General features: G+C 43.6%; 1 protein-coding gene across 1 annotated transcript in view; it reads right to left on the bottom strand.

Annotated features, from left to right (window-relative positions):
- Nucleotides 1-2,314: 2,314 nt before the first annotated feature.
- Nucleotides 2,315-24,462, bottom strand: part of LOC119458165 (uncharacterized) — a 59,463-nt gene continuing 37,315 nt past the window's right edge. The window contains exons 2-4 of the mRNA XM_037719992.2: nt 11,566-11,661; nt 9,252-9,454; nt 2,315-2,719 (exon numbers count right to left, since the gene is read on the bottom strand). Of these exons, the coding sequence (XP_037575920.1) occupies nt 2,360-2,719; nt 9,252-9,454; nt 11,566-11,638 (636 nt within the window). The 5' untranslated portion in view covers nt 11,639-11,661 and the 3' untranslated portion in view covers nt 2,315-2,359. The remainder of the gene's footprint in view (nt 2,720-9,251; nt 9,455-11,565; nt 11,662-24,462) is intronic.

Raw genomic sequence — 24,462 nt, 5'->3', positions numbered from 1 at the left:
GATGCCGGTTGACTAGTGTTTGCAACAATGTTTGTCTAATGGATTCTATATTAGTTAACACAAGTGTACCTATCATCCTATGTAAACAACTAAGACATTTTGTTGCACATATGTTTAACTATGAGCGCATCTTGCTTTTATATACTTAAGCAGGAGAGTCATTGTTGAAGCAGACATGGAGCACGCAAAATGTATCTTCTAGTCACCACATTGCAGAAACCTAGAAATGCCGACACCCTGTTTTCGATGGTTGGCAGAACTGAAAATGTAGTCAGTTGTGATTAATTAGCCATTAAATTCTGGTTAATAGGAACGAGGTGTAATGCTTAGCAACTGATATGTTATGGGTCATCATGGAACATATAACACAAGTTGGCAGCTCAATACTGCCTTGTATACTGCTCGCGACGGCTAATTACCACAATTACCGTTTGCTCCCACTTTTGTGTAGATGCTGTGGTAAATATATTTATTTGGTTCAGTAATTCCTCCTCTTTCTGAGAAGGGGTAATCTACGTATTGGTTTGGTGATTTTTGTTTTTTATTTGTCAACAATAGATAACCAATGACGAGCCCACAAAAATGACACATGGTCGAGTAGAATACATTCATGGAGAAACGGCGCTAGAAAAACACGGACGAGAGAAGAACACAAGGATGATCGCTCGTCCTTGTGTTCTTCTCTCGTCAGATTTTTCTAGCATTGTTTCATCATCAAGGTATCGTACAAACTAGCTCGGGCCCAGACTCTATCAAGTTATAAAGTGTAATGTTTCGTTTTTTTGTTTGTTTCGGATCTAGTTGCGCTTTTTTCTTTTTTTGCTATGATTGGTCAACAACTTGTCGAGCTGTTTCTTGTTCTTCGTAAATGCTTATCTCCTCTCCCTTAATTTCCACACCATCTCAAGCTATAGTTGGTCACCACAGTTCAGTGTACTGCATGACAGTGCTACAATGACATCTTATTTAACGTATCGCTTAGTTTACGTTAAAGGGGGGTTTGAAAACTTTTGTGAGTTGTCATAGAATGGCCTCGCTAATAAAGTACGTCGCCTCGCAAATCTCCTGCCTCAAAAATTTTTCTGAATGTTCAAGTACAAGCGATACGAGATGAACGTATCGCACCGATGCGCGGCTCTCTGTCTGCCTTCGTGTCCACTAGTGCGCTGGAAGCTACCGAGAGGGGATGGCAAGGGGGGCAAGGCCCCGCCCAAGAGTTCCTTTTATGTTCGTTGTTTTTTTTTTCTTTTTTTTCCAAAATCACTTCCGATTATTACGTGTGCGGTGCTCTGTCGAGGTGAGTTGGAAGCTCGCCCGCCTTGAGCTACGTCAGTTAGAGACCAATCACTGCTCGCGCTTGTCTGATTGTCTCGCCGACGAGATAGGCATCGACCTACCCTACGACGAGAGGGATTGTCGTAGAGCTACTGCAGCACACCGGTGCAATCTCGGAGGCAACGCTCACGCTCACTAGACGCTACTACATGCAACTGAGCTGTGTAGACCGCAAGTGCAAAGAGGTTATACATTTGTCGTCGTTTTGAGATCGGAGAAGGTGTATTATTAATTTATTTACATCAAAAGTAACAATTGTAGCACTACTAAACATTTTCTCACGATCACGAAGTTGGCTGCGAAGGAAGGAGCAAGCGATCTTTCACTGTTTTTCACACGAGATTACAAATTCTTTCCTGCATGCAGTACAAATATATTTGGCTTACATTTTCAAAAGAACCTCGTGTACAGAGCGACAACATTTTCTTATCGTGTTCAAAACATGGTTCAGAAACCCAGTATTGCGGCATTTCTCGTGTCATTGATGACACATTTCATTGCCGCTATCTTAAGCGTTCTTACAAATGGTCTTATGTCTCCAAGTGTTCTTCGCTCAACATGCCACTTTAATTAATTAACACTTTAATTCATCCAGGGCGTATAGCAGTGGTGACAATAATTGTTATATCACTCAAGATTAGGAATGCTTCAGGCTACTGAAATACTAGAATTCGTAAGTAGTGCGATATACGTATATCTCTGTAGAGAGAGCGAGAGAGAGAGAAGCTCTGTAACGGATAGCAAAAATTTGTTATCTGCGTGCACATAACCGCTTACGTTGTGTTCAGCGTAGGGGAGAGGTGGGAATGAATATTACGTAGCAAAGTAAGAAAATTTTTAAAAAGAGTGTTATATGCTTGAGTCAGACGATGGGGGTAGATTCAGGATTTTCTGTTCCTTGAAGTGTACCTTCGTTGAGCTTTACAAGAAGGCAAATTTCTGAGAGTTAAATCTAAGCAACGGCTATATAAAATCTGAGTTTCTACCTCAAAAGCTTTATTCTGCTAAAGGCGTCCGCGCTGTCTTAAGCTTCCTTGAGGGCATGCACAAGCCTCGGCACAAAGACGTCTTCCCAGGAATCTTTGATAGAAGCGAGTGCAAGATGTCGCAGAAAACCCGCCAACGTTTTCGTCCTATCTCCGCTTGGGTCATCAATGTGCAGAGTGATTCGGGCAGCACGCAGCGAAGTAGTCACCGGTTCTTCTTGCTCATCGATAATTCTCCTGGCAGTGACGCTGCCCTCAGGGGCAATTCCCTGGACAAACTTCAGGTGCGTCTTCACCCGCACGCCATAAGCTGCGAGGTGGAGGGAGCCGTTGCCACTCGCCGTCCAGTGGAACGAGCACAAAATGGGCTCTTCGGAAGCCAGGTCAAAGTTGACTACCTGCGTGAGATCAGGAGGAGCGTGTCCAAAAAAGTGCATTTTAGCGAAGCTCTAAGTCATGTGAGAAAAAATGGTTTCGTAAATTTTTAGAACAATCAATCAAAACCAAACCACAAGACGTTTTAAATTTCGTATGCTTTGGTGAACACGAAACGTCATCCGGCGTATACATAAAAACGCAGAGGAAAGGCACCTGTTTGGTTAATTCTCAGGTTCCCTCACACGAAGCCCTGAATGATAAATGCACAGTACAGGAATTTGAAAGAAGAAGCGTGGGTGAGTGCACTTTATTGAAACAAAGAATACAGCATAGTATGCATTCATAAAGCTTGATAAATGAGGAAATGGAAGCAAAAGGAAATGTTCCGCATTGAAAAGCACTTCATGAACTTTTTCTCTTGATAGTATATTGCTGAGGATTTCGTTATTTTGCTTTATACTTTGTTACCAGGTTATTCCTTGTACCTGTTCAAAAATCACAGAATAGTTTTTGTTTTATATTTCAGCCATTCATAGTTCTTCTTTTCAGTGCAATAGTTATTCCTTGATCTTGCTTGGGTCATTACTTGGACAACTAGTTTCAGAATTCCTCTAAGTTCTGCACTATATCATGTGTTTCGCACCTCAACACCATAGTTGCAGCACCTGCAAAATATGGAGTTTTATTGAACAGATGCAGTAATAATACAGCACGTTAAGTCAATATGGCTGCCCAGAAAGCAAGAGCTAGTGGTTTGTACATTTTAACAGAAATATAGTGACAATTTATTTGTAACGTCACACAGATGTACGCCTCCAACTAATCAATGCATAAAAAATGACTAAGTATGTGCGACTAGGTCAGGACCTAGTCGCTATACTTAGTCATTTACTTAGTGAAAGCTGGGCTCTCTTTCTGTGCTTTGGGGTAAACTACCAAGTACACTAAAAACAAACGCAGTTTTGAAATCCCAAGAAGTCAACGTGAACGAGACCTTGAAATCTTTTTAACACTTCAATAAATTAGGTGTTCGCGTATTTTCTGCAAACCATAGGTATTACTATATATAAATGTCAACGGGTAAGTTTGTGTTACCAGTGCACTCACTTCCATTTTTTACAGGTCCGACATTTAGGAGTGTATGTACTCGATATACACACTTTCAACTGTAAAGCAGGAGCGGTAAACTCAAGTGCCAAAACAGAAAAAATAATGTTCACCACGAGTGTATAAGTGAGCACACAAGAACGCAATTAGTGACACTTTGCGAAGCATTGTGCACACAAAAGCTGACTTCGGCAAAGTGTTCACTTGTCTTGACCGCAAGTGTGAACCTTTATGCACACAAAAAGGCGCCAGGAGACATTCCGTGCTTTACTTTCGTGCCTACGCTGCACACGTAACCAACGTGTCTTAGATAACCTAGCTCTGTGAGATGTCATCTTTATTTCGACATAAATCAAATTTACAAAATTATGTCACGTAGTGGTGACGGTGAAGAAAACAGTCGCAAAACTGTGAATGACAAAACAGACTTTATTGGGTAAAACCTTTGCCCACAAAAGCAAGTTGCACTCGAAGGTAAACGATAGCGGCTTAGGTCCCTGCAAGGTCGATCTAAATGGTCGCGAAGCTTCGGGCGAAAAGCGGTTCAGAACGAATTGTCACCGACATCAGCAAGGGTGGTTATGGGAGCAGCGATTGAAGCGCGACTATGTTTGGAGGGAACAAACACTGGGGAAAAAAAGCGTTTTATAAATAAAGCGAGACACAGTTAGACTCATTCAACGAAAATGCAATTCCTAATAATTTTATATACGCATGGCGAGAACAGAACCACTCTATTTTACTTGATCATTATCAATAAATACCTTTTTTCAGCGCCCACCATAAGAGCGCCCACCGATAGCGGCGGGCGTTGACGCCGCTATCAATTGCAATACAATGCAGCTCTTGAAGTAGACAGAAAGGGGCGCTCGTAAAGTTCACGCCCCCCTCACATGTTGTGTTGCTTTGCTTGTCGACGTTTGTCTAAATTTGGTGGCGCGGGTAGTTTCATTGTTTCTTAAACTGTTCAGTCAAAAGTAGTGAGTTGCGACCGCGAGATAGTTGTTCACTTTAGTTGTTTTCGTGGGGCAGCGGTGGCTGACGGGCTTGGCGTCCGACGGAAGGACGAGCACTCTACGCCCAAAGCGTTCGTCGGCCTCCAAAGAAAGTATGTTACGTGCAGCGATGCGATTTCGACACCCGTACGGCTGAACTTTTCCTGCATCGCTTTCCGCGCTGAAAGCTCGAAACGCCCATCAAGTCGAATGGCGGGGCATTTGAATATACAGCTCTGATGGCCCGCCTTCGCAAACAAATTTCGCGCATTTGAGAACAAAATGACGTCACTTCTGTTTTTAACTGATATAACGTCAAATTATTTTTCCTTCCGCTGGAAGTGTTCCCTCCTCACACAGATGGCGCTAAGCCCCATGACCCGCAGATAAACCGCCATGTTATGAACGTATGGGCTTCTATGGAAGCTTCGCTACCAGGTATATTTACCTTGGTCCCTGTATGTTCCAAAGGTAGCGCAAATCATTGTTCAAATAGGAAAGGAGAATTTCCACCCCGCTCTCTACCCCTCTCCTGACTTCTTCGCCGTTTTTCGCTCTCCGATTGGACGAGGCTTGACACGTGACGAATAACCCGTGCGGCTTTCGTTATCGCGGGAAAACGGCGCCATTAGTGAGCGTAGAAACACTGGGAAACATGTGCGCTGTGCGTGAACCTAGGCTTTTTACATTTTTGAAGACGCCCTCGGCTGCAGCACGATGCCGACTTGCTGTGCTGTTGGATGTTCGAATGGCATTGCCAAGGGGGCAAGCTTTTTGCGGTTCTTCGTGGCAAACGAAACTTCAAACGGCGAGCGATATGGCTCCACCATACCGGAAGAAAGAAATTTGACTGCCACCGAGGGAGGTCATTACTGAGGGGGTTTCTGATCGCTGTTTTCACCCAGTTAGCGATGAACGCGGTAAGGTGCGTGCGTTCGCGAGTTCACCATCAGCCAACAACTTAGTAAAAAAAAAAAGTCCCGGTTTATGCTCTGCGGCGAACAAAAGGGCGCATTTTGGCAATATGAATACCAGCATGACTTCTAATAAAATGAGCCTAATGAAAGAGTCGACAATTAAAGAGCAAACCGCAGAAAGCGCACGCACACACGGGAACCGAGGCATATAACTGACGGGGAAAGAAAAGCGCGCGGATGCATTTTGGAAAAAAAAAAAACACGTTGAGGGTATTTAGCACATAAATTTCTCCGCCATGTTGTGTGTGTATAGTTTCATGTATCTCTTAGTTTTCGTAAATGCGTCAAGTAAACAGAACACCATTAGATTCCGAGAAACAATCAGCAGTGGTAAAGACTGCTTAGGAATTCGTTTAACTTGTTCTACCTTTACTTTTCCTCTTCTGAGCGATGCAGATTCTACTAATAATTGAAGGTACTGCATATCTTACGTAGAAATGTCACGTACGGACAGCCTTGTGAAAATGCGCCCGGTACAGTCGCGTTTCAAGCAAGCGGTTCAATGCGGCGCATGCGATAGAAAATGAAGCACGAGGCAGCGGCCACGCGCTTCGCTCACAGGGCGAGGATGAAACGGCGCGGAGAGGAGGAGTTTTGCGCTACCTTTGAAAAATACAGGGACCTTAATAGCGGCGAACACAGTCGGCGATCGTCGTAAATCTGATCAGCGGCGAAATGCGTCGGCTTTTAAACATGAGTCATCGAATGTTCCAGATTATTCCCTGGTGCCCGCGTGTCTTCCAGAAAGTTCTAGACAATTCGCGTTGGTCATACAGTCAGATAACATAAGCGTCGGTGAAAACAGGCAACGGAAAGAAGCATCGATGACTTTCGATAAACTTCCGATACATGCAGGCGCGTCCTGCGCCGAGCGATAAGGGTTGACATCTGTGAGCCGGTGAAGAGTGGTCACCGGTGAAAGATAAACAAGTACACGTGCAATAACGTTATGCGTGCTGCTTCGAGCATCTCTCCATTTAAACCGACACGCTGAAGCCGAATAACACCTTATAGCACCTTAGTATGTGTTATATAGACACCTTAGTGCGTATAATAGTATAATAACACCTTAGTACGCATCCTACTCAATTACTTTTGTTGTCAGCATTTGTTTAAACAAATCTAGCAACTGCGCGCCAGCAATCAGTACCCCTACCATGGTTGTGTCACTTATGCTTTTTTTGTTATTCGCCTGCCACTTAGTATTTGCAATGCTTGCCCTAATCTCACAACTCATTTTCTGCTTCATTATTCCTACTCGTCTCATTGCATTATTCTCGTGGATTACGTGTAACCACCTATAATTGAGAATATAGTTTATCTACCACCACGGTACTTCACCAAATTTAATTTCTTGCTGCGAATTACCAAAAAATTGCGCAACACCGTGCTGCACCCTCAATACTGTGGAGACAGCGTGTGACTAAAAACATACGCACTGACACTTGCATTCCAAATGAACTGCGGCATTGAAAAGACGCCTGCTGTTTTCATCGCTACATTTGCTGCGGGTAACTACACTCACAAAAGACAATGTACTATCCTTAAGGGAACCACAACAAACTGCAGTGTTCCGGTATTTCTCTTGGTCTAAATTCAGTTGCTGCAACAGCAGCAGGCTGTCCCAGCGGACACCGCCAACTTTTTGGTAACATTTGTGTAATTTAAATTGCACTATCCTCTTACGGACATTAAAGTATTGCCTAATGCGGCTTCTGAAGTACATCAATCAGCGCCACCAGTCTCCGGGTTTTTCGTGGAGAGCGAAGTCCTCCATAAATCAGGAAGCACCGAAGATAGCATGCACACTATGCACAACGCAAGCATACTATACGCTATGCGGTGCGTGAGCAGCCGCAAGAGTTGATGTTTTTTATTGCCATAGCGATTATATGGACGACTAAAAACGCATTTCTGCCGCCGGCATCCCCTTCGTCATCGTCGTCGCCGTGAGGTTCCGTATAAAGTCCAACGACGATAAAATCATCGCCGCGTGCAGTACGCGGTGTGTGCGAGTGAAAGCGTGCGACAGTCAGCCGGCAATCCAGGCTCAACATAGCGAACGCGAAGGAGGAAGGCAGGTCGGAAACGCTTGGTCTTCTTTCGCGCGCGAGGCACGGGGTCGAGGCAACGGAGAGAGAGAAGGAGGGGGGGAGGGGGGGTGCTTTCTGCTCTGTCGGCTGCTACTCACAGCGCGGCCGCGCAGGTGTCGCATCTTGAAAGCGATCTGCGATGTGGACGAAGTGGGCGCCCGCACGGCCCTCATCTTTAAAGCGATGCGGGATGAGGACAAAGTGCATGCGTCGAGTGCCGGTAGCTTCTTATGAGCTTTGTTTTCGACGTTTAGTTCACGTTGAAGCGAGACGAGAGAGAGCGCGAAGGTCAATTTGCCCGCTGCTCGTAGCGTGCTTTTCACTCCGGAGTTTTCACAACGAGTTTTCTGCGGTCATTGAGCGAGATGTGTTCACGATTGCCTGCGCGCGCGTGACGCCGTGCTTGTCTATTTAGTTAGTAAGCGAATGTATACAACTTTATGCTGCCCATTAAACTACTATCCTTGGTTCGTATTGCAGTCCACTAATTTGCTATAGCAATCGATGCATCGCCTTTCGGGCGAAACTACGACTTTTAGGGGCGAAGCTCCTTAGTGTGTGGGTCGTTCCCTCCTCTGTAGTAGTAGTAGTAGTAGTAGTAGTAGTAGTAGTGTATGTAGCCACCTCTAGTTTATGAATTGCTCAATAGATGGCGTTGTGTGTCCGTAGCCACCTGTAGTTTTATGAAGTCTTCACTAGATGGCGTTCCGGTTCCGCTCCCACTTCCGGTTCCACTTCCGGTTCCCCTTCCGGTTCCACTTCCGGTTCCGGCTCCACATTGCGCGCGTTCGGTGCGAACGCGGGCAAAACGCCGACGGCGTCGACACCAGTTCTGCGCGTTGCTGGTGCTGCTGCATGTTCAAGTTTATACAGCTGATAAAACTACCTTGAGTCGACCCCATGGCTGCTTCGGATACTACTCAGGGTTCCCCTACGGGAAGATGGTCTAATTTTCTCTCTCGTTCCCGACGCGCGCTTTCTTTATCTCTCGTCCGTAGCTGTGGTTTACCCGAATGATCCCCCGGTGCTTCGCCCACTCATCATCATTCACTTCGTGGATATGCTGTTATTTTTTTTTTAGTGGAAGCATGCGTTTGTCTGTCTGAATAATTATGGGCCATCTGCCATATGAGGCGCTAGTATCCAATGTTCGTAGCTGACTTAGCATGAGAATACAGCCTATTCGAAACGGGTTACACACCAGCCTAAATTAAAACAGTGATTTGTTGTTAAGACACTGAACGACCTTGTTTTTGGTGAGCCTGATTTTGCCAAGAGTAGAATATGGCCCATTTAAAGAACACACTTAATGTATACCAACTGACTGATAGTGCAGAGAAAGGTGAACTGGCAATAACTACACACAGCAAGTTTCTTTACCTGACTTCCATTCCCGCAGTAGTTGTGAAGAGGTCCCCGACGACGGAGCTGATTCAAACCGGTCACTTTGTATTCTTCGAATCCCAGGGGAGATTGCTGCGAGGTCTCTGCCTGTATTTCAGATGTATGCTCTCGCGGGATATCGACCAGCGCTGTTTCGATGAGCTGCTCCAGGCGACGATCGTTATCGGCACCGCACCATTCTGGGTGTGATGTAAGAGACCACTGATGGTATATCAATTTTCTAGCATGCTGTTCGGAGCACGTGGGCGCGCAAAAATAGTGTTTGCCTAGGCTTGATGACCTTTCCCTGGCTGAAAATCGTGCTACAGCTTTGGTATTGCGGCATAAAAGGACCGCAAGAATGCAAAGGGGATTCGCCCACCCAATATTACCTGCCAAACATATGCCTTATATTCCTATTTGCAACCAAATTTTGCCAGAATATCTATCATGAATGCATGCTGGTTTCCAGAACAAGCGGTTAAGGAGCCAACAAAGTGCGCCCAAAGAAATATTCTAAAGAAAAGTGACAGTGAGCAGTTAAAGCGAAGGTCAAGCGAGGAAGGTGCTTGCTTCTTGGAATAAAGGGCGAGAAAAATAGGGCAATACCACGTATTGTGCAGCCATAACATCTGTAGCATATTCTACGAGAGAATGTGGACGTTTGAAAAATATACATATATCGCGCTTTCCAGTGACCAAGTTCCAGTGACCATGTGAAGCTTTAAAGGTTTTCGAACAAAACACTTAATATGCATAAGTTTTCCTTAATCCCAACAAAGCTAATAGATTAGATTAAGCATCAAGAACCTAATTATAGAGGTACTCGTGTAATAATTACAGGAAATATTGCAAGAAAACTCAAAGCAGAAAGGCAACCGTTGACATTACAGCAATACATTTGCATCCCTATTCCTTAGGATATATTTATAGGCTCTTTTTCTAAATTCAGCAAGCGAAGCCCCAAAGAATTAGACCAACTTGCTAGCTGCCAATGACCTCAGTTTTGTTCTTATGTTGCTGTTATTATTATACGCTTCTGTGAAGTCGTAACTGCTTCGAAAGTATTAGGAATTCAGGCATACTTCAATATTAGCGTCCAGTCCTCTTACTACAGCCCTGTGAAATCTTCGTCAGCGGTGTATCAGGAGCTAATGGCGTTCATTTGGAAGCAATGCCTAATTGGATTTCGTATAGGATTACGATGAGTAATCACTCAGCAAAAATCACCCCGCCAAGAACGGCTGACTATACACTTAGCGTATGTAGTACTTATACTTCCTGCAAATGACGCTCATCACAGTTCTTGAACTACTTGCCTTTCTTAAAAAATACAGTGTTAAAGGGTATGTGGTAAATCTGGCAAGTGCTTCTGATGCGTATCTCCACGGTAAGGATAAATTACTTGTATCACTGAATGCAATGAATACTGCAGTCCAGGAGCAACCACCGTCTCGTCTTTAATGGGGCAAGAGTGCCTCGACAAGATTTGTTTTTGAGTATGCTACCAGTAATGCATACTTTGGGGTTGAAAAGGCATTGGTAAACGCAGCACATCCAAAAAACTTCAGCTTATCCACACGAAGAATGTTACTACACTTGCAGTTTTTTTATTAGCCATAGTGGAAGCATCCGCAAAAAATTGTTCATGATGTGATTAGGTTTGTAGGTTCATTTTCGCGCAAGTTCACTTTATTAGGGCTCAAATACTGTGCACGAAGCATTTAAGGTGCACTCTGCCCCAAACAAATGTACCCACTTCCGTATGTTGGGAACCTTACATGCGGGCGTAGTGGCATTCGAGCTGAAATTCATTTTTGAAATGTGCCTCTGATGAGAAAATTAAGAACGGCTCAGACCTTTATCTGAGAGGTTCCCTAACTTAGACCGGTGTATCTGTAAAATCTGCTCACATGGCGTGCCGCACTGCCAATTTCCGAGTTCTTCTCAGAAATAATCCCACTTGTAACATAGTGTCATTTCTATCAAGAAGCTAATAGAGTCATTTTTATATATTCGGGTACAAAATCGAGTATAACGTCAGTTATACTCGATTTTTCCAGTTATAACGTCAGTTATACTGGATATACTCGATCGAGTATATCCACACGTCTAAAAAAATCCACTGGGTAGATATCCGCATTTCATGACAGCGCTTCAAAAAATTTCAACCTGACAGGGAATAAAAAGATACTGTGGCAGACGAATCATAACAAATTCTGATAGTGCAAGCCACGTGCTCTGTACAGCAACAAGGTAGAATACAAATTGCATATTTTCATTTCAGTAATAGGTAAGCAGGAAAAAATACCTGAAAAACTGCCGACGATTCCAACGAGCAAGAAAAGGAGTGCCAACGTCCGTATAGCAGTAGTGGGAGTCATTTTGGTTGTATTATCGTCTCGATCTATTAGGGTAAAATCACAAATGTACACGAGAAAAGCTATTCATTACGTAAACTAAAAAAAAACTTTTTTCAAGCAGAAATGTCCTTAAAATAAGATTACACAATTTAATGAGGGCTAATATAATAGCTTAACATTGCTCGATGATTTGTCGCAAAGGTGTGCTACCAGGAAGGCAGACATATTTCACTATAGCGCTGAAAAGCGTAGCAACAGAGTGAAAAGTACACAAAGCAGTACGCTGTGGGCTTCTGATTCTGGTGCTACTTTATTCTATTGTTAGTTGTATCTCTGAATTATACGAACCAACTAGCCAAACTTCCGTGTCCTATTTTGAGCCATATTGTGTGTGCGCTATTTCACCTGTGCTATTTGTTATTGCTTAAAATGGTGTGATCTAACCAACTTACCGCTAGCAATACGTTACCACCAATTGAATGGTGAAAAGGTGACAGATTTATTGTTCACTAAATTAAATTGCTGGTAGCTTTAGAATATTCTCCTACGTGCTTGTTCCACAATTTGATTATGCAATTCTCATCTCAGTGATCATTGATCAATATGAAAATTCTCGACAATTATTGGGATTCAGCTTTAGAAACTTCTCATTTGACTCTAAAAATTTCGTTGATCTCACTTCTGCGGTCGGCATAAGCCCAGCGAATTTCTAGTTGACTACACTATTTATAATTTAGTTATGTTTGTGTATAAAAAACAGTAACGGAAATTCTCAAAGTAAGTAGTGGAAATAAGAGCAAATGAAATTTTTGCTTGTAGCGGTTCACTGCCTAAAGTGGTGTCAAGGTATGGCTATTTTGAAGACAAGGCCTTCATAGTCGATTTCAGAAGGATTTTACCTGTGTAAAATCTGGATATCTTGTAACAACTTCAAGAAAGAAACGGTTGGTTAGGTTACTCGCAGATGTCGTATGAACATAATAATAATAAATGATACCTTGTGGTGTTGAGAATACTTATCAATAGTCAGAAACTAAGGCTATAATAAAGAACTGGTGCAAGTAGCTGTAAAAGGGATGGGGTGTGAGTGTCCGAGACGCTGTCACCATCTGTCATGCCGCCGCCAAGTGCGATATAACTTAACTTCCGCGCTCTCCGCCAGAAGGTGCGGAATGCCCGAGATTGTGTGGAGTGTCCGAAATTTTAAAAAAATGGGTAGGACATTAGGCAAAATAAGAACAAGAGCTTCGCAGCCACGTTTCAAAGGGCACGCTCATTGCATCCATCCATCCATCCATCCATCCATCCATCCATCCATCCATCCATCCATCCATCCATCCATCCATCTATCCATCAATAGGGCGCCTTCCTGCACGCTCACCGCCGCACACAGTGGGAGGAAAGTTGCGCGTATCGAGGCTAAAGTTCAGGGAGAAAAGCGCTTCTGCGTGCGCGTGGGCGGCTACCATGCTTGAGTGCGCATAGACGAAAGAGGCGCGGTGGCCTCCCTGATATTTACACTGTGGCTGACCATGATGAAGCCGTAACGCGGCTCGGTATCTAAGCACCAGCCTACTAACGTTTGTACTTAGTATCTAACGCCTGCAAAAATGGGCCTTGATACCGTCTAGCATGTGGCACAGTCAGCATAACCGGCCACGTTCGGAGTGCCTGGGGGTGGCTGGCAAGGAAATAGAACACGTCCTATTTCGGCGTCTGGTCACGCCGAAGCCGTTAGACCAGAGTACATCGTGCACTAGCTTGGCGAGCTGGCAGCATGATGTACAGTTCGGGTGCAATAAAAACATCGTGCTGAGTTTGCGTCTTCGCCAAACAACAAAGCCATCGCTTGCCGTGCACTAGTGCGCACGCGCTGCAGCAACAGCTGATTTCCATGCTGCAACAAATAGCATTCAACTGCCCGAAGGGTACAGGGCGCAAATATTTGGCGAATCTGGGGTTGCCGGCGTGACGTATCTTACTCGACCATCTCAAGTGTATCGGACTCAACGTCTCGGTCAAATGGGGGCACAACATACGCATGGCTGTTGAGACGTGTGAAGGATACAATGAGTGTCTCATGCAGATTCTATGAGCATTATCGTAATTTCCTGTGAAATACGATACGTAAACGTATGATTTAAGTGAATACTATATACCAAAAAGAGACAGCATAGAGATATATAATAGACATATAATCTGTGAAACACTTGAACAACAGATACCTCCACCTTGTGTTCTTTATCATCAATATTGGCGGACAGTGTCTTTTTTTATTAGACAATAGTGAGGCCTCCTGGCAGTTTTTGTGACATATATATAGAAATTACTCAACGAATCAGCATATCTTTCTTATGTGAAAAGGAAAAGCAGATTCGAAAATTACAATCGGAAGACACTTTTTACCTCCAGATAAATTACAGGCTAACTTCTCCAGCATATCACCAAAACTTGTATCTCTCTGTTTCTCGGGATAAATCACGTGAGCCGGAAATTTATCTATGTACAGAGGACGTATCGAATTTACTTATTCTCCATGTCACCTCGCTAAACTTTCTGTTCAATGTCTCTTTTTTAGAGCTGCACCATAGTGTCCCTGTACTGCACATCCCTTTATACAAGTGGCTGCAACGCTGTTCTTCTGATCTCCTCAAAACATTTTACAACGGTTTTGCATACTCATATATCTTCATTTAAGCAAAAATAAGATGTGCGCATTTTCTAACCCCGGTATTGTATATAGAATAAATACAAAAGTATGCAACACGGCCTTACCTTCGTCCTTTCACTTAGTACCACTGCTTCAAATTCGCGACTGCGCGTCGGTGTATGTGAGATATAAGTGAGGTGTTGCCGGGAGTGGGAATTTCTCGAAAGCGACAAGGTCTTGGTTTCATATATCGGCGTCAGTGCACAAGCCTAGGCCTTGGCAGCCCAATCAGCTTTTGAAATGCGATACTATGCGATATCTTGTCAAGACGGCTGCAGAAAAAATACGCTTCTGACCTTCGTGACTGGGTTAGGAGGCATATAGGCGGACCTTGGCGACCAGCTATACTTCATTGAGGAGCATAAATATGCCTATTTATTTTACATATCCACAGATGGCAGTAACTCTTCAAATGTGTAGCCGTCTACTTTGGCGTTGTGTGGTGTCCAGAATAACATATTAAACTGATTTTGAGGTTGCAGAATATCGGTTGGTTTTCGTTGCTGTTCAAGTGTTTTGTGGGAAAACAATAATGTACCACCAGCACGGCTGTTTTCAGCAGTTTAGTGGTTTTAGAGTAAGAAATTGCTTTCTATCACACTGCTTGTCACAACGAGTATAAGTTACTTTAATTGCTTCCCTGAGCTTAGCAGTTGGAAATACACCTTTTGATTTCTTTTTTTTTTTGCAGCGTTCGCGAGTCTTTGTTTGTGAAGTTCAAATACTTCATGTAGCATCGCATCTATTTACACTAAGGCTTTAAATATGAATGCCTAAAGCACTAAATAAAACAAAAAGGTGTCTCAAGAGTCCTATATCAGAAACTGAGTTGAAGGAAACAGCGAACAACGACCAAACGAATTGCAGTTTAAGCAAACGGTTTCAACAGCCACGTAAGTACAGGCAGGCAGCCATTAAGTGCGCCAACCGATTGGTCCTAAGATGCTGCTGTCCATGCGAGTCATGCAACTCAGAGCATGGCTAGAAACACTGATAGGTTCTCAGATGTGTCGCGTAGTGCTGGGTGTCATGTCACGTCTCATATGTTCTATGTTGTGAGCTTATCTGTATTTGTATTATCTGCCTGTAACCGCATCCTAGCATTTGACCCGCATTTCATGAGAGCTGCTGTCATGAGGGGAGTAAAAGTCACTCTCCTATAGAGATTACCCATGTAATACTATTTTTCTGTATAAAAAAGAAAAAGGCATCGAACAGATAATGTTGGTGGAAATAGAGAACTGAGAGACAGTAAAAAGAAGGAAACAGAAAAGGTACGGTATGAAATGTTTATCCTATTTCTGTTTTATTTTTCCCGAATATATTTTTTTTTGCTATGAAAGCTTGCCTACACTGTTCGTAAGCTTAGGTTTCCCAACTCAAAGTGGCCTTTCAAGCATCACAAAAATATTCGAAATATGATCCTGCAACACTCCTGTGGCCGCAAAGGTTGGGGAAGTCTATCCATAATTATTGGCGCAGGGGCCTACAGATCGTTATCCACTTTTCTGCGCCGTAAAGATAAAACATGAACGCCTGACGATTTGTACAAAAACTACTACTAGCTTGAGAGACGCGAAAGGCACTGAGAAAAATTCACGGAGATAGCAATGGTGAAATCCAGCAATTTTGAGACGAAGAATCGGCACACCGCTTTAATCCAAGATTACAACGTGCGGCCAGGAACGCTAGGCCTTCTTCGTTCAATGCAGTACACTATTACTGGTAGACGTAATACCCTAAATGTTGTTCAAATAAAATAAAACAGTACCTGTGTTTCGAGTTTTTTTCTCGCTCTTGTTTTAGATATGTCTCGCACGTCTTCATTTAGAAATGAAGGCAGTGAATCTACGAGCCACACATGCACAACATACGCAAGTGAATCGGACTTCCTCAACAGCACAATGTAATTTGGAAATAAAGGCTTCCGATATTACTTTCATGTGGTTATTGCTAGATATTATCCTTTTAACGGGACAACATCCTTTATGTACTTAACGCACTTTTCGGTGGCCAGCGATTAATGTTTGTATTTGTGTTTTTGTACATCTATGTATGTTTGTACCTAACCGTTTTCCCGCCAACCAGGATCACCGGGTAGGGTGCGGTCGAATGGGTAGCTCACCGTACTGCTGTTCTGAGGTAACAGTGTTCGAAACCAACCATTGGACCAAGTTGGGTCACTCAGTATGCGGCAATGTGTACACACGTACCTCTTTTCAACGAACATCTTTCACGCCGACATGGGTCGCTGCAGATGCGGGACTGGGTAGGTACCACTTTTGGAAGAAACTCTTTTATGTCGACTTGGAGCACTGGTTATCAGCCACTCGGTCTGTGCTGGTCATCAATGAACCTGCTCGATGCTAACTTGGGCTACTGGATACGAGCCGGCAATTGTGTGCTGCCCTTTACTAAACGTCTTTCACTGCCAACGTGTGTAACAAGGCAGGCGCCACTCAGAATGGGCCGCTCTACAATGACGCAAAAGATCCCTTAAATTTACCAGTTTCTGAACGGAATTGAGCTCACGTCAATATATATATATATATATATATATATATATAAACTTTGGTTATTTACGTCTTTTATCAATGTAATATTTTTGTAACTTGTGTACCCATTCCTTTAGTTGGTTTGGCTAATTCGATATTTCTCTGCTAATTCGTAAATTGTATCCAATAAAGATGTACAAAGGGTCACGGTACGCTTTGTGACCTTGGGACCCTCTTATGCGTGTCCTTCTTGTTGCAATCGTACCTTGAAAGAATAAACAAATGTTTGATTGATTGTATGTTTCATAATGAATAGTATTAGATGTTGGAGACGCACAAACGAAAGAGATAATACTCGAGCCAAGCATGTACCTCGGGTGTAACTTGGCTGCAGCAGAAATGTACATTCTTATTTTCGTCAGTGATTATTATCGCTGCAGTTGATTGATTGTATGTTTCATAATGAATAGTATTAGATGTTGGAGACGCACAAACGAAAGAGATAATACTCGAGCCAAGCATGTACCTCGGGTGTAACTTGGCTGCAGCAGAAATGTACATCCTTATTTTCGTCAGTGATTATTATCGCTGCAAGAAACCCGCTCTGCACCTCTCCAATAAAATCCACTTATACCAAGTGCCTTGACAGCCGTCGCATGTTCGTATCGATTCAAGAAGTATAACAGAGTTCGTGTTGGGAAAACACCCACATCTGTATACTAGCCCTGTTTTTATGGCTGTCTTTGTGTAGGGTGCGGGGAAGGAGGTTGTTTTTTACTATGCGTACTGGGACGCAGGATTTCAGACATCGCGTTCAGCATGTGCAAAATCTGCCGTCACATTTAGTCGTGCTTCGCAGAATTGAGATCATGGCCAGCGACTGCTCCTGAAGCTGTAGGCGTCTGCAACTTTTTAAAAATTGACTAGATCTGCATTGAGATTCTTCATCATTCTTCTCTTCATGTGGATAACACGGGCAGTAAATTATTTGGTCGCCCCTAGCTGAAACAAAGATCACACGGCTCAACTTTCTTTGTTGTGAGCTAGTCCATACTGAGCTCCCTAGAATGCGCTTCTGCGAGAATGTCTAGAATGACCACAAGAGTTATGTTGCGCATGCTCAGTCAGGCGCACAAAAAGTAGATTTCAAAACCTTTCTACTGACCACTTTGAAGCAAACGTGAAGTGAGATTACAATTTCTGGCAACGTAGGAAGAGGCATGCAATTCAGTTCTTTGAAAGGTGTGTTGCCGCTGTGATATCAAGCCGGAAATGTCAGCAAAGGAAGAGGCGCGCTAAATCGCGACGACACGTGTTTTGACGACAAGCGCGACCTGAGGGACAAACCTAAATGGTGTACCACTGTGAAAGCGAACGGAGAACAGGCTGACAGGGCAAGGAGGCACGGCGCAGACAATGCATGGCATTGGGTCATAGTGTTTTTGATAATATACTAAAAGTAAATCTCGCTCTTAATTGTGTCTACAGAAGCTGTAATTATGGCGGTTTAGTCAGCATATAAATGATGGGCAATAAATTTAGTTGCCTAAATTTCTTAGTTCTGGCTTAAGTAGGACTTCGTAACTTTACAAATGGCTCATATTGAACACAATGCACCGCTGTAAACATCATTCCCAATAGTCACGCATGTAAGCAGGGACTTCCTGTGTTGAGGACGCTATGTCGTTGGTTATGTGGGGCCGTAAAGCGGAATAAATAACGTCACAAGAGTGTTGCAAGCCACAAGAACAAAGATTACATAAATTTATGTATTAACCATGTATGTATTCCACGCCAGATTTTCTTCAAGGAACCTTTTAAGGCACTCCTTAGTATGGTGGACTTTTCTGTGGTCCCAACGATGGAGCTTGCCTATAAGGAGTTCAAGTCTGCACTATCGCTACCCACGTGCAACTCTCGTGAGACACAGGGAATAACGTGGATAGAGATCCCCCTTCACTTGCTGCAGGCATGTTATAGGAGGCCCTGCGAAGTTTATTCCTTCCAATTGTGTGTATCACTCGCGCCAAATCATGGGTGGCGAAGATGCGCACATTCGTGGTTTTCAACTTGATCTGCACCTGTGCTGCTGTTGCAGTTTTTGGTGAAGTTTCAATTGGACTCGTAACTCCAGCCAAGCTCTGGAAGGCGTATGACACTTCTGATTGACTTTTTGGGACTTCGTCATAACCAGGAGAATGCTCCACTTGCCTTCATCGTTGTACATCCATATTCTATATAATCGTAACCTCTCATCCACGTCCGCAGTCCTCCTTGCCCCTGTGCAGAGTAGCAGGCTAGAGCACGCTAGCTCTGGCCGACCTCTCTGCCTTCCTTCAAATAAATCCCCCCTCTCTCTCTCAACTCAATCCGCTCTTTGAATTTTGATTTTGATGAAAATGTGGACCATGTATTACCTGCCACTGGCTTCCGCGCGATAGTGATTCGTCTAAAGAAGGCTGGGGGGGTTGTGAACAAGGTTCTAGAACAAGCTGGTAATGGTGAGATATGTGGCGCAGCTGTCAATCCAGGTGATATAATATATTGCTGGAGATTTCGAAGATCCAATCCCGGCCGTGATGGCTACATGCAGATGGGCTGAAATGCAAAACCGCCCGTGTACCGTGCTCTGGGTGCAAAGTAATGAGTGCCAGGTGGTAACATTTATTTAGGAGTCCCTCACTATACGGCGTGCCTCATACTTATATGGTCGTTCTCGCATGTAATATCACATAATTTTTATTAAATATTTTGAGCACGATACTGATGCTCATGAAGTGAGCAAAACCGAAATGCAATCAGAAGTATGTGTCTCCCAGCCCCAGCGAGCGTTCTCGTTTTAGCTAATAAAATACGTGAACAGGCGCATTTTGTTTTCTCAGTGCAGCAGGCCAGATTGTGTAGTTATAACCTGGAAAAGCGTGGCGCTGAATAAGCGACGTGCAGGTAAAAATTTCGTATACTAACAAAGACTTTGCTGACGCACCATAAGGTTTTAAATTCCAATACTACGTAACTCATTTTAGCAACCCACTTTCATTATGTCTGGTGAGATACTCTTGAAATAGTTCACCGACATTCGGTAATCTATGGTGATTCGCCATTTTAGGAATGAACATATATTTCATCATCATCATCATCCTATATTTATGCCCCTGCAGGACGAAGGCCTCTCCCTGTGATCTCCAATTACCTCTGTCTTGCGCTAGCTTATTCCAACTTGAGCCTGCAAATTTCTTAACTTCATCACCATTACCTAGTTTTCTGCCGTCCTCGACTGCGCTTCCCTTCTCTTGGTATCCATTCTGTAACTCTAATGGCCCACCAGTTATCCATCCAACGCATTACATGGCCTACCCAGCTCCATTTTTGTGCTTAATATCACCTAGAATATCGGCTATCCCCATTTGTTCTCTGATCTACACCGCTCTCTTCCTGTCTCTTAACGTTAGGCCTAACATTTTTCGTTCCATCGCTCTTTGTGCGGTACTTGTTCTGGAGCTTTCGTGTTAACCTCCAGGTTTCTGCCCCATATGTTAGCACCGGGAGAATGCAATGATTGTACACTTTTCTTTTCAACGACAGTGGTAAGCGCCCAGTCAGGATTTGGCAGTGCCTGCCGTATGCACTCCAACCCAATTTTATTCTTCTGTAAATTTCTTTCTCATGACCAGGGTCCCTTTTGAGTGATTGACCTCGACAAACGTACTCTTTTACAGACTCTAGAGGCTGACTGGCTATCCTGAATTCTTATTCCCTTGCCAGGCTATTTAACATTATCTTTGTCTTGCGCATATTAATCTTCAACCCCACTCTTACACTTTCTCGGTTACGGTCCTCTATCATTTGCTGTAATTAATCCCCATTGTTGCTGAATAGGACAAAGTCATCTGCAAACCGAAAGCTGCTGAGATAGTCGCCGTTTATCCTCATTCCTAAGCCTTTCCAGTCTAAGGGCTTGAATACTTCTAAACATGCAGTGAATAGCATTGTAGAGATTGCGTCTCCTTGCCTGACCCCTTTTTTGATCGCAATCCGTGTAGATATATGCCAAGGTAGTTACGTATGCCTCCTATACTCCTTGATTACGCAATGCCTCTATGACTGCTGGTATCTCTACTGAATCAAATGCTTTTTCATAATCTATGAAAGCCATATTGAGAGGTTCATTATACTCCCCAGATTTCTCTATTACCGTGATTGATGACATGGATATGATCCATCATAGAATATGCCTTCCTGAAGCCAGCCTGTTCACTTGATTGGCTGAAGTCAAGTGTTGATCTGATTCTATTTCAAATTATCTTGGTGTATATTTTATACAAAACTGAAAGCAAGTTAATGATATATAATTCTTTAATTCTTTAACGTCTCTCTTCTTAAGGATTAGTGTAATCTTGGCGTTATTCCAGCTTTGTGGTACACTTGAAGTCGTGAGGCATTGCGTATAAAGGGCCGCAAGCTTTTCAAGCATGATATCTCCTCCATCGTTGAATAAATCGACTGTTATTCCATCTTGTACTAGCAGCTTTTCTCCTGGTCATGTCTTTCAAGGCCCTTCTAACTTTATAACTAGTTATACAAGGAGCCTCTTTATCCTTTTCACCACTACTTCGAATGAAAATGGCTTGGCTGCTCTAGGGCTTTACATGTCAGTATAGAATCCTTCCACTGCTTTTACTATGTCATCAAAATTGCTGATGATATTACCCTGCTTATCTTTCAGTGCGTACATTTTGCCTTGTCCTATGCCAAGTTTTCTTCTCACTGATTTCATACTGCGTCCATATTTTACTGCTTCCTCAATCTTTTCCATGTTATAATTTCGGATATCCCTTACTTGGTATTTTTTGATAAGTTTTGACAGTTCATCGAATTCTATCTGATCTCTGGAGCTTGACACTTTCTTGTTTTGCCGTTTCTTTATTAGGTCCTTTGTTACTTAGGAGAGCTTACCTACTGGTTGCCTTGGTGCCTTACCTCCTACTTAAATTGCTGCTTCTGAGATCAGCCTAAATACGGTTTCATTCATTACCTCTATGTTGTCTTCATTTTGCTGTTCTAAAGCTAGATATTTGTTTACGAGCACCAGCCTGAATTGATCTGCTTTTACCCTTACTGCGTCTAGGTTGGCCTGTTCCTTTTTGATAACTATATTTTTATCATGTAGTCTGACCGCCGCCTTGGTTAAGTGCTCTGCAGCCACTGGGGACTAAGGGCCATGGGTTTTTTGTAGGAGTCATGAGGGTGGTAGTGTCCGAATACTGCACCAGGGAGGCCAATTCCTGTTCTGGTGAAGAATGACTTGCTTGAAGCTTAGTGGGCCTTCCTAATTTGATTGAACCTGGACTAGTATAGCCCCACTAGCTCTCTGCGATTTTTTTTTGTGCCGGTGCCAAGCCCACTTCATGCCTGAAAAAGTAGTGGACTGGAGGATGATTCGAACTTACGACCGTAAGAGGCCGGGTGTTCTTCCTCTTATCCACGCCACCAAACATATATTTATCACACTACTAAATTGTGGTCAGGCGCATGCGAGTATATAAAAAGTTAGCTATAAGATAAATAGGTTACGAGTGAAGTAAAAACCGTACATTATTAATATCGTCTACGGTAAAGTGGACGCATCGAATCCACTCAACCACATCCTATAAATATAATGTGAAAGAGCACTTCCATTTGCAGTTTTATGAGTAACTCGTATTGCTTAGACGTTTTTTTTTTGCTTACGCTTGAGCTCTATTAAAATACTTGTTAGACTAATTTAATACTAACTTAATAAGAGTAACTTAATAAAGATGGAGGTTTAAGTTTCTAGCTTTCTTTTTGTCTTGCTTTTCTGACTTCGGTGGCATAAAAGAGAATCGATACTCTTAAAGGGTCCCTGAAACGGTTCGGACAAATTTTGTAGACGCGTAGGGTGCAGCTACAGGGAAACATTCGCGTCACAATTTAAGTGAAGCGTCTCATATTAGAGAGCTACGGACGATTACAAGTTACCCTCCTCCCAAGCCATGCATTTCCTCCTCAACTCGCTCGCCGAGTGATCGGGGCTAAGCTCCGCCTGCGCTGGCTGTACGTCATCTTGTGACGTACGTTGTCGTCTATTTCCCGTTGTCTTGAAGCCAGCCCGCGAAGGCTCGCCAACCTCTCCGCTAGCCGCCGGCCGTCGATCCCATGGTCGATCCCCAGCGACAGCGATCAAGCAGCGTGCGTTGCGAGCGTTCTGTCACAGCGCCGAGTGTTTCCAGTATTCCGGTAACCACAGGAGAGCTGGGTGTTTTGATGGATAGCCAGAGGCGTAAACTAAAGCCCCTCCATACCGCTGTGATGAAGGAGCTTCGTAGACGTACGTGAGCGGCCTGATCGGCATGCGCGGTCCAGCCATCTGGTGGTGCAGAGCTTAACCAGCCAAAAACAGAGCTAATATTCCTCTAAACAAGTTTAAAATATTTTAAACGTGACAACGTGTTCAAGATTATGCTCCTGCCAAAAATTTGAGGCAGCAACAATGTAGAAAGAGCACTTGGTTACTGCTATATTAGCTGTGTGTTTGGTTGAGCTTAGCGCGCCAGGTGGCAGCACCGTGCAAGCAGTTCATGTTTGAACCTCCGTTCATCACGTAAAACGTGGTAAAGCGGCCAGTACACTCGCGCTTGCGTTTACTTGAATACCGGACACGCTAAACTGTATTGTGGCAAACCTTTGACGTGAAGCGACGGCCGCAAACGCGTAGATGCTGCGCCGTTTGGATTGGTTTGGATACCGTAAGTCCGTTGCGCTGCAGCTACTCCGCTCGTCTGCTGCCTTGCAGCGGGGCACGATGTCGCAGCTTGACATGTCACCGGTCGCTACGTTTGTAGCCCACAACGCAACAAGGGCGAACCGTGGTGTTCGCGAAAAGAAAGAACAAGACCAACACTGACCGCGCAGCTCTCGTCAACACGGAGCATGTTGTAACACAAGCAGACGACACTTGCTGTAGGCCGGAAGTGCTTTTGGTGTAGTGATACATGTCCTTGTGCATTCTCTTTCTGTTACTTTCTTTTTATAGAAACAAATTAACTAACATCTAAACTATTACGAACAACATTTATTCACCATGATGTTGGAAAAATTATCGATGACGCGCCCTGGGCAGCCAATCGGATAGCTGGCCCAGTGACGTTTTCTGGGCAAATCGCGTCATCTGGGCACAAAAATCAGCCGCTTGGCGTGCTGCAATCGGTAGCGATGTACATTTTTAAAACCTTATAATAAATTACACGTTTTACGTGGAGCGCTTAGATGCGTCAATTATTGATCAGAAGGACCTACTCTAACTGACTCAGTACGTTTGTACAAAATCGGCAAAATCGTTTCAGGGTCCCTGTAACTGCATAGCAGGCTATAGCCTAGCACACGCAGATTTGCTAAGCTTTGGCATGATATTATAACCATCCAGCTGCTGACTTAGTAGCAGAAACATGGTCTGTGAGAAAAAACAATGAACAAAGGTACTTGAGAAATTGAGGAATTTTTGTTGTTTTTATTTTTGAAGACGAAAATGTTCCCTGCGGCCTCATGTGTTCCTTCCTGTGGCAATAATTGACTCTAGGCCGGATATATTTGCTTTTTCAAAAGGAGGCGTTGCACCATGC

Source organism: Dermacentor silvarum, chromosome 7 (genome assembly GCF_013339745.2).
Source record: "Dermacentor silvarum isolate Dsil-2018 chromosome 7, BIME_Dsil_1.4, whole genome shotgun sequence".
In the NCBI taxonomy this organism is placed as follows: domain Eukaryota; kingdom Metazoa; phylum Arthropoda; class Arachnida; order Ixodida; family Ixodidae; genus Dermacentor; species Dermacentor silvarum.
The sequence above is the reverse complement of the archived record's forward strand: the minus strand, read 5'-3'. Positions and strand labels throughout refer to the sequence as shown.